General features: G+C 30.5%; 1 protein-coding gene across 1 annotated transcript; it reads right to left on the bottom strand.

Annotated features, from left to right (window-relative positions):
* Nucleotides 1-2,902: 2,902 nt before the first annotated feature.
* On the bottom strand, nucleotides 2,903-4,875 carry LOC123902208 (transcription factor MYB61-like). The gene is made up of 3 exons (XM_045951877.1): nucleotides 4,484-4,875; nucleotides 4,251-4,380; nucleotides 2,903-4,106 (listed from the first exon to the last, which is right to left on the bottom strand). Exons 1-3 carry the CDS (start codon nucleotides 4,614-4,616, stop codon nucleotides 3,251-3,253), a joined length of 1,119 nt encoding a protein of 372 aa, XP_045807833.1. The 5' UTR covers nucleotides 4,617-4,875; the 3' UTR covers nucleotides 2,903-3,250.
* Nucleotides 4,876-11,432: the final 6,557 nt, after the last annotated feature.

Below are 11,432 nucleotides of genomic sequence, written 5' to 3' on the forward strand. Positions count from 1 at the left end.
CCTGTCTTTTGGAAACTCATTTTGGTGTTTGTTCAACTTTTGCCTCATTCTTATTCATAAAACAATGCATCAATTATCTGTCACCCGGAACAATTATTCTAATAACCCCATATTATATTATATATACTTTCATAAACACCGTCATTATCACTTCAATCATCATCTTAATAATAATTAATCATCCATTTTATATTAGTTACTTGTCCCTGTTGCCTTTTACATTATACTAATAATATAATAAACAATTGAATATATATGAATGCAAATAATTTAAAACAATTTTTTTTTCTACGAAGCTTGTTTAATTAACTATATTACATATATTAATATTTTTCTAGAGAATCAAATTTGGGATTGCATTGCCACCACTCTATCATGTCTCTTGGGATTTTTGTTCTTTTCCTGTGCAGTGATGATTGTAGGGACCCAGAAAAATAGACCCAATAATTTGCTTCACATGCATGGATATTATTCTAAACATAACTTAACTATCTCCAATAAATTAAAATAAATATTATCAACCTTAGAAATATTAAGCTTGGAAAAATATTTAAATGATTGAGAAGACTAATTGAAAATTTGTGTGCACATGGATTATCAAGAAGCAAAGTTTGAAGATGATGGTTTGTCCTTATTATAAATACACAACTACTAATATTTATTTAAAAGAAATATCCCTTTTGGTCATAAAAAAAGAAATATTGCTTTTTCTCTTATAATACAGAGGTAGAGATGGAAATTTTTTATCAATTAAAGTGACACTAATTATCATTTTATAATCGAGAGAATTTGAACTATGTACCGTTGGAGAGATGCAACAAGAAATGGCGAAATGACATTTTTATACTTATGATGTATGATTGATAGGTCGTTCCGCCCCTTGCCCCCCAAATATGGATACGATGCTCTGAAAATTTCTTGTTTCTTCAATTTAACCTAGCTGGCAAGTGATTCCGGTTCGCGCTAAGTTACAAGACTAAACTCTTACTGTTGAACTGTCTTATAAGTTATATCTCCATTGAATATGACATAAAATATACTATTTAATTCTTTCTAGCTTATAGGAAACGTAGTTTGTAAACTATTGTGTTTTGTTTGGTAAATGGATAAATGTTGTATGTTGAAAGCGAAAATGAATCACTGTCATGCGTTGAAACTGTTTGACTAATTGTCAAACTGAAAAGTGCACCACAATAGTAATTTTTAATTATCTAGTTTCTGAGTTTACCAGCAATTGATACATGTAATTTTTTGTTGACTGCATTTGTTTCTCCCGGTTATTCATGTCATGTCTGTTTTATTTATTTATGTTACAACTTTCCCTTTCAGAATCAGTACGTGTATAGATGCCCACTGAAGGGACCCGTTATCTGATGCAACGTTCAAGGCTTTTTAGAGGTATAGCCCCACGCTTTAAGACCATTCATACATACATAACCCTTTTGTTTTCATTTGAATTGGTACAATTGTACAATATGTGTCACTACCCAATACATTGCAATATTATGTTTCTTTTCTGTTTTCCATGTTTTAAATATATAAAAGGTTATTATGAGAGGATGATGTCTTACTGTCTAAGGAAGTCAAATCCACCGGGCCTGTGTCCGATGGAAGGGAAAAATACAATGTTTCGTTGAAAAGAATTTATAGAAAACCAACATAAAAAGAATTAATTGTTAAGAAGTTTCGTATCAGATGTGAGAAGACCTGAATATATGTTTATAAGTAGAGACAATTAACACCTTACGAGCCGGTTTTGGTAAGAATGAGTTAAACTCAATATCAAAATTTAACTATGGTATTAGAGAGCCTCAAAGATCTGTTTGGAGGCCTCCTATCAGGTTTGTGCTATAACATGATATCAAAACCTCTCAAAGATCTGTTTGGCCGCCTGCTATCGGGTTTGCGCAATAACATGGTATCGGTTCAAGCATCAAACCTAATATACTGAGCGTAAGGGAGTGTGTTATGAAGTCCCACACTTCCTCACCTTACAAGCCGGTTTTTATAAGGATGAATTATGCCTGATATAATAATCTAACACTAATGAAACTCGAACTCATAAAGTTACAATTGATTTTATGTTCCACCAGACTAACCCCTTTGAGATTAATAAAATATTTCTCTCTAAAACTGAATTATGAATCTTTTTTTAAGACTTTCACTTTGTCCGTACAAGAACTTTAATAAAGGAAATCTGTTAATTTCATTTTCTGTGGCCTTTATTGAAATGAACTGAATTTCATACCTATATAGTCGGTGGTGTGTCCATAACTATTTGTCTAAAGTGTTTTATGAGTACAACTGGGTTGGACTATTTCAAACAAACAAGTAAATCAAAGGAAGAAAAGTGCTGTATATATTTGTATGTATATACATTCTTAGGAGGCTTGAGCTCATGTTTTTCAAAAAAGTGAAACCAATCTCTATCTTTATAAGACAGTGACAGACACTTATTTAAGAAATTAATATGGTCCCTGCATCTTTCAGAAAAATATAAAGATGGAAATTGAATAGTTACTGATCCGGTACAACAAAAAGTCTCACTGGGTAGAAATCAGGATTAAGAGTAGTTTATACACAACATTCACACTGGTCAATTCACGAATTAAGAGTAGTTTATAAACAACATTCACACCAGTCTATTCACTGAGACACTTTTTACGAATAACAAAACCGTAAAAACTTACACAAGACCTCAGAAATGTGACTTGAGTGAGGTCAGAACTCAGAACATGGATTCTAAATTTGAAAAGGACATAATCACACACACGCTCCATCAACTTAATGCCAACTCTTAAACTGTGGGACAATATCTTTATATACATTGAATTGAACCCTTAATAAGGTAGATAAATATAAAAACAATGCAGTCAACTATATATACACACAAAAACAAAACTCACATCATAATACACATCCATAATAATAATATTAACTGAAGAATCTTGCAAGAAGAGAAGCCTAATTGGAACAAGCCTTATTCTAAAGTATTACCTCTATGCTTGAGGTAAAAAAAAATGATTTGGAACAAGCTGAAATCAATCACAATTATTATACTATAACATAATAATGCTGAAAACTTTTTTTTTTTTTTTGGTATCAGACACATATACAATATGGAAGTTTTATCAAAACAGAAATTTACATCACACACCTGTGGTCAGAACATAAGAAACTTCTGACCTATTATAGTTCATTCATGCATATAGAGAATTATATATCCATCACCATCTTTGTCTCTTTCAATCTACAGAGTTTGTCCAAAAGCCACTGAAAATCTCTGCAGATCTTTGCTATATATATCAGAAAGTTGAAAATTTGTTTGTTGTTGCTGCCAACTAGTACATGACTCATCTGTTATGAAACCTGTTTCTGGTTTATTCTCAGTGTAGATAGATTGAGAAGGTTGATTCTGCATAAGAAATGGTGTGTTAAGATATTCAGACCATTTCATTTCTTCTTGTAACGGTACAGCGCCGTTGTCAAGGTAGTTTACGCTGTTTCCAGCGGTTTTGTTCGTGTTGTTAATGTTGCTGTAGTTGATTGCTTCCCAGTTATGAACTCCGTCCGAGGATACGGAAACAGTTGGTTTTACTTGTGTTGGTGTTTGGAAAATTGTGTTTGAAACAGAATGGAGAATATCCGAGTTTATAACAGAATTGTTATCTGTTATCATTTGTGAAGAAGAAGTTGAAGTTGGTGTGAAACAAATAGATGCATTTGGATTTTCAGAAATTCCTATGTTTGATCCATAGTTCAAATTCTGAAAAGAAAAATAACCTGTAGAAGAACCAAACCTTGTATCTAGGAATAATTCATGGCTGCTACTACTGTTGTTGCAATTGATCTTAGAGCTTGTTGAAACTTCTAGAGGGTATGGTTTTGTAGGTTCAATTACCAAATTCATAACTTCATTAGATGAAACTGTGGCTTTTTGATTACTTTTGTTTGGTTTTTCATTGTCATTTTCAATCTCAGAAAGTGGTTTATGAGTGTTTGGATCAATGCCACTTTGTCTCAACCTTTTCTTCAGACATGAATTCCATAGATTTTTAATCTCATTGTCTGTTCTTCCTGGTAATTGCGCCGCAATCTGAGACCATCTGATATAAAATAACAATAATTCAAAAAACATAATTGAAAGCCAAAAAAAACTATACTATAAAAAAAGGCCTCAGCCTCAGGATTGCCTGTTGTTTTAACAGCACGCAGTTTCACGCAGTTTTAAATCTCGATCATTGAATTACCTGTTACCAAGTACGGCATGAAGTTCAATGATCAAATTCTCTTCCTGTGGTGAAAATGCTCCTCTTTTCAAATCAGGCCTCAAATAATTTATCCATCTTAATCTGCAACTCTTTCCGCATCTCTGCAAACCTATTCATTTTGCATGTTTATATATATCAAATCAAATGAAAATGTATGAACAAAGTAATGAAACAAAAACTATATGAAATTTTGTGTATGTATATGTTTGTACCAGCTAGTTTAGGGACTGAACTCCAACATCCATGACCATGTTTGGTAATGTAATTGAGAAGTTTCTCATCTTCTTCTGGAGACCAAAGACCTTTCCTTAACTTCTGCTTGTAGCAGCAAGAGTGTCTTCCCATGTGTACGTTAACTAAAAATCTTATCTTCAACAAACACAGAGTTTTGGTTTGGAAGAAAAACTCTTTTTTAAAGCTGTAAAGCTTTTTCTTTCCAAACAAACCTACGTGGAAACTAGAGAAAAAAAATTAAAGTTTGGTGGGGTGAGGAGAAATTGTTGAGAGAGGTACCTTTAGACAAGCAAGTTGAAAAAAATAAAATGGCAGCTTGATAGGGAATTGAATAAATAGGAAGAGACTTAGAGGAGAGAAAGTTGTACTCAATAGGTTATTGGATAGTTCCATCTTTTAATATTTGTATTTTTTTTTGTCCTTAGACAAAATAGTAATTATTATATAAAACTCGCATATAATTGTAAAATTTTAAATAAAGATGTTCAACTTATCAATATTATCAATTGTGCAACACTATAGAAATATATGGCTTTTTTTTTATTAATAAAAGTATACGCAAGTTTTGGGTCTCATGAATTTACCAGAGTCATAAAAAGTTTTGAGCCTCAATAAATACTGACAAAAATACTTAGATATTATCAACAAATGAAAGAGTAAACCATAAAATTGGTCTCTGACTTTGTAGAGCAGTCTAATAAGTTATCGACTTTGTAGAGCATTATGTTAAATTGTAATGGCTAAATACATGGACTAACGTAACTTGGCAGATTAATAAAGTTACAGACCTTTTTGAGATATTCGCAAAGTGAGAGACCAATTTAAAAGTGTCTTACAAAGTCAATGACCAAATTAATAATTTATATTCTCAAACCATGTATTCAAACTCATGTTCGAAGTAACATATACTAAGATGAACCTGAATCCACTGTTGTAATTGTTTCACACAGTAAAGGAACTTGGCCACAATTTTTGGATCGGATGGCTACTGTACAAGCAATCAGATTTTAACTTATTTAATCACAACCATCCATTTTAATCGAATGATCAAAAAAATTATTGCATGATGTAGTAACTCTGTTAAATCCAAATCAAGCTAAGATATATATAAATATGACTTTACTCCCTTCTTCACGGGATAAACAATTAACATAATCAAATGGGACCCATCAATCATTATCGGACGGTCCTAATGTAACTGTTCTTATATCCTATCCAATGGTTGTATATAGGAGAGTGGTACAAGTACAACACATGTTAATAATATTTAGTTAGTTTGACTTTTGTGTATGTATTTGTAAATTGTAAAATATATTATATTTTACATTAATTAGTTATTAGTTATGAGTGATGATGATCATTATTATATACCATTTTTTGCTAAACAAATGCTATAAAGCTAGCTAGAAAGGTTCTCACTTTTAACCGACCTTGGTTGTTATGTGCCATGCTGCTTAGAGTTGAGATTCTTATATTGTACATTTAAAAGTTATCAAATGTGATGATATAATAATAAAAAAATGCTATGTAAGGAATTTAAGGGGGTGGCTTTGCTAGTCTAAACCTACTCTAAGGATAGTAATATGAATTAATATAAATTAACTAAAAGATATGAGAAAGGAAAAATTCTCTTGTGAACAAGTACATCCTTAGATTAGCAAGGTATGCAAAACATAGTATATGCATTAAATTGATGATAACAGAAACCTTAATTCTCTAGGTTCTTTTGTTCCCTTTGGTGATAATACTCAAAATTTTGAAAACTCTATTACTCTTTCCTTTTCTTGAAAACTTTCTAATTTTTTTTTTTTTTTTTGGCTTTTTTGAGATGATTTTTTTTAATGTCATCATTTGAGAACAAATAATGCAAAATTGCTTTTGACATATGAGAAGGTTAAGGTCATATTTCTTACCTTAGAAACTGCTTAAAGTTCAACTAACTATCCAAATGGTTCATTTTATATGCAATTTGAAAATAACTTATCTTTTGAATTAAATGTGATTTTCTTCAATGTCAATTTTCTGACTTCATACGACTTCTTTGTGGTTGTGTAGAAAGATACTATGAAATTATGAAATTGTTGTTTTATTTAGCTAGGTAGGGTACTAAAACCAAAGTTAATAATAGAAATAAACAACTGTACTTCCTTATACAAATGTGACAATCACAATAATGTATTTGTCCCTTGTTTATTTTTTGTAGCCTGCAATTTCTGCCTCACAAATATATATACGAAAATAGGACAATTTTGGATGATTGAATACTACAAAGTACAGCAATGCTCACTCACACGGTTAAAGAATCTCCACCAATGAATAAATATCAAATGACTTAGAGACTTGTATTAACATTTTACTAAATTAACTTTAAAATATATATTACGGGTGTTTGACATGTGCTGGCATGACGATACTGGTATATTACGGGTATATATAATTACATTTAATTATGTTATTTTTAAAATTACTTTGTGTTAATATCATGTCTGATTTTGAGTTTTTGTCAATATTTTGTATATTCATCCAACAACCAAGAAGTGCAAGTAACTATAGAATAGAGAATGTTGAATGTGTCACTTAGAAAACACAATGGCGGACCAAAGTGGTAATCATATATCTAGCTAGGTTGTAGTTGCTGCCATAGACATAGAAGATCATGTCTAACATGAAACAGTGGTTCAAGTAGTGGATAGTCTATAAGTTATGAATAACATTATAATAAATACAAATTTTATAACATTTATCGTTGGATTGAAAATTTATATCATATAAATCATCTATATTTTTTTTGACGCATTTTTTTTTAAAAAAATTGAAAATTATTTAATATGTTATTTAAAACCATCAAGATTAATGCACCACTCTTTCATGTTAGACAACGTGGAAAAGAGAGTAGAGCAGATCATGGTAAGGAAAATTATACATATGGATGATTAAAAATAAATAAGTCCTAGTCCAATAAAATAAAATAAATAAGTCCTTGTATCCAATAAATAAATAAATAAATAAATAAATAAATAAGTCTATACATACATAAGCAAAAGTTACAAAACTCTGTTTTTTCAAAAAACAAAATTTTTATTTACATATGTAGAAGTTAGAACCAAAAAAGTACATATATATTTACATATATTATTAAAACAAGTCAAATTTGTTTTTTTTTCCGAAAAAAAGTTAAATTTGTTTTTATGTTCTATATAATATCAATCTCTCTCTCCCTCTCTCTCTTTTTTTTTTGACGAATAATATCAATATCTTATATAGTTTAATCTCTATAAATTTCTTATATAGTTTAATCTCTTTCTTTTGCCTAAGAAGATAATGACTAAAATAAAAAATATTCATTCATTCAAATTGGTAGAGTACATCAGATTCAAGTACAAATTCAATACCGCTAAAAATGAAAAAGATGAATCTGCGAAACAACATCCAAGTTAATAGCATAAAACAGCATACTCATGCCTACAAATAATGTGATAAAATTAAAGTAACCGGAATACCTATGCCTCCGGATCTGCATCGTTGACGAACTTAATCACCGTGTGAAAGTAGTTGACCGAGGTTGATCTGCCAATTCAATCAAACGAACACCGCAACAAGACGAGAATACAAACACGGCACAAAGACGGGCGGACGAAATCACAAAAAAAACACACAAAAGAAAATTTTAATCTATGTGAAAATCACTTATTTAGATAAACCAAATAGAAAAATATGGAAATGAATGATTTTAGGTCGAAAGAGACCCAAAATCACCCCCTCTTTAACAAAAGGAGGAGAAGAAAACTTAGAGAGAAAGATGAGGTTTTCTCTCTAAAAAATTAGGGTCGACTTGTGTCATGTCTTCTTTTTAAAATTTAATTTTTAAAATCCTTATGGTAATTTAAAACCTATATTAACTTTAAAAACACAGTAGTAGGAGATATTTCAATCAGATAAGGTCAAATTTAAATGGCCACCCCAGTTAGCTAGCTAGGGTATTATCGTCATGAATGGAGCATTCCCCAAAATGTAAAAGGAGGAAGGGGATTAATTATTGCATATGCATAAACTACAATTCTTTAAACTTGGTTCTTCGCTCTCTTTAGTTGAATGACCTCTTGAATTTAAAGACTAACAGAAAAAGAAAACCAGATATTTAAATCACTATATTAAGAACTGGCTAGTAATTAGCATGCATGTGTGGGGAAGGTAAGGTCATTCAATAGAAAAATACTACATAAACTCTTATCCTCGTTGATCATTTAAATAGGCACTCCATTCACAAAAAGTAACACAACAATTCTTGTTTCTTTTTTATTTTATTATTTTTAACCCTATAGTTTTTAGAGGAAGAGTCTCCTAATAATATTGAGTTCGATTGAAAGGTAAGTAAAATTTGACCAAAGATTATTTCACTTTGAAATTTTGGTTTGGATATGACTCAACCCTACAAAATTAACCGCTTTGTAAAGTAAAAATTGCTCCCACGGTGTGTGGATAAAAATGATAGGAGATTTGATAGCATAAACCTGATCCAAGTATCCAACGGATCTTGGAGGAGGCTTTGATACCATATTAGAATTTTGAGATGAACCTAAAACCTAATTTATTCATTTTTTCCAACTAGTCACCCACCCGTGCTATCGCACGGGTTTTGTACACCAGCATACATGATATTAAAAAAATATATAATAATAATTGCAAAAAGAATAAATAAAAACAACTCAAAATATAGTAATGATAAAAATAATAATATTCAGTACAACGATAGATATAGATAAATAATTTACAAATTAACTATTAAACATTATGGAAAACTTCTTTGTAAACCACATTTCCAGTTTCGTCCGTGTCTTCCACTTTTTCATCGGTTATCAATATTTTCAAGTTTTTCCTTGAAGTTACTCTTGACACTGCAACATATGACCATGGGAGAAAATTGACTGTGGAAGATACATACCAACATGTTTAAGTGACTGGCTGACTCTTATTGATAGTCATAGCAAATGAAACAACCATTGGAAACTGTCGACGTTTAAACTTAAAAGGTATTCTTTTATCTGAAGGAGTCAATGATAATCTAGGAATAAAAACTTTCTCACCAATATTGTTGCCGGTTATCACTCTCCCTTCAACGACATATATTCCCATTTTTGTAATTATCAACGGGTACCGTTGCATAACCCTAAGGATTGTTCAATGTTTCTCAGCAACATTACAGGCACTCCCACTTTTAATATTAGTTTGTGATTCGAATTTGATGGTGTTCAAGAATTCAGGGGTATGAATATCATCTGGTGTGTCAACATTTGAGTTGGCGTGACACGAAGAATCACAACTCAAATAAGTTTTTTCTTCTGAATAAATTAAATCCAACACATAATCATTAATTGCACCAACAATTGAATTTTTAGGAGCCAATATAGCTCTATCTTGAAAAAAGTTGGTTCATTCATATTGTGCAATAGATCTGGATAAGTGCTCTGAACAATAGATGAAAGAGGATTACATAAGTTAAGAACCAACCAACAGATCTGGTGGTATAAAAAAGAAAAAAAATGGATTTTCTATAAAATTTTTTTTAAAAAAACACAGTAACATATTTGATTTTGTAGATGGAAAAAGAAAAGTGATTTTTGTTTTTAGAAAGAAAAATAAAACGTGTTAAGTTGAAAAAGTGTGCATTTAAATGATGTTGATTACTTGTTGGTTACAAAATTATTTCAACATAATTGATATGACTTAGTGGTAAGTATATAAAGAAATATAACTAAAAGGTAGACTCACACACTATTAATTAGAATATCTTGACAGTGTCACCGTAAACCAATTAAAATCACCTTTTAAGACACATCACTCATGTGTTAAAAGTAGAAAAAAAAACAAATCAAATCTTTCTATTTAATAATTAATTTCATCTCATATTTATTTTAAGTTTTTTTTCTCCTTTTATATCCTTTATTCTTAATTTTTTCTCATCATCTCTCTTGCATCACTACACACCGGTATGTCAATACCCCTTCCAATTTTCCATTACATCAATTTGTGCAAGGTTAGTCTCTTCCATAGACCATATGTAAAAATTGAACCAAAATTAATTCGATTTATAGATTGAAAGGGTAGCACATGAGCAATAGAAGCAGCAATTTTCCACTAATTAAGCAAATTGCTAGTTTGGCCATGAATCATATTGTAATCTTCAATGTAAATCGTAAATCGTGAAATTTTTTTTGGTCTTAGATGAAGTGGTAAATCCACTGAAATTAAACTCACATAATTGTGAAATTCCGGGTCACGACGTTAATTAGTTGACACTGTCAGAGTATTCTAATTAATTATTTTACAAGGTCGGTTTTGTCATTTAACTATTATATATGTTTTATTATATTATTATAAGGTTTGTACGAGGAACTTGATATGCTAAAATACTGTTATTTTGTTTGTTATCTTGTGTACACCAAAATACATGATAGGATATCTGATATATATCCTACTGATATGCTAACGAGGATGATGTTTTCTCTTTTATACCAAAAAAAATCCAATTTTGATTTCTACCAAAAAAAAAAAATCCAATTTTGTCCTTGATAAAAACTTCGGTTCGCAGAAATCGAAGTTTTTTCTAGTTCAAATTCAGGAAAAATTCGGTTAAAAAAGAAACCAAAATTTTTTTTCAAGCCAAAAAAAATTCGGTTCGTAAAAACCAAAGTTTTATTGAAGGGTAAAAAAGTAAAATTCAGGAGGGAAAAAAGAATCATGGAGAGCCTAAAGAGAACACATCAATGAGGATATATAATGTCACTGCATATATTATTCTGGTTTATATCTTATCATATTATTATAAGATGTGTACAAAAAACTTGGAATAGGAAACTTGTGAATGTGAAATACGGAAAAAAGAAGAAGAGCGTACAAAATAGCGTGCACATTATTTGAAAAAAATAG

This window comes from Trifolium pratense, linkage group LG1 (genome assembly GCF_020283565.1).
Source record: "Trifolium pratense cultivar HEN17-A07 linkage group LG1, ARS_RC_1.1, whole genome shotgun sequence".
Lineage (NCBI taxonomy): Eukaryota > Viridiplantae > Streptophyta > Magnoliopsida > Fabales > Fabaceae > Trifolium > Trifolium pratense.

Bases quoted from the DNA above. Each gene is read 5' to 3' on its own strand.
- LOC123902208 (XM_045951877.1), bottom strand. From the start codon at position 4,616: ATGGGAAGACACTCTTGCTGCTACAAGCAGAAGTTAAGGAAAGGTCTT. The intron at 4,381-4,483 runs GTACAAACATAT...CAAAATGAATAG, and splicing joins TTCAGTCCCTAAACTAGCTG to GTTTGCAGAGATGCGGAAAG. The intron at 4,107-4,250 runs GTAATTCAATGA...ATTTTATATCAG, and splicing joins CATGCCGTACTTGGTAACAG to ATGGTCTCAGATTGCGGCGC.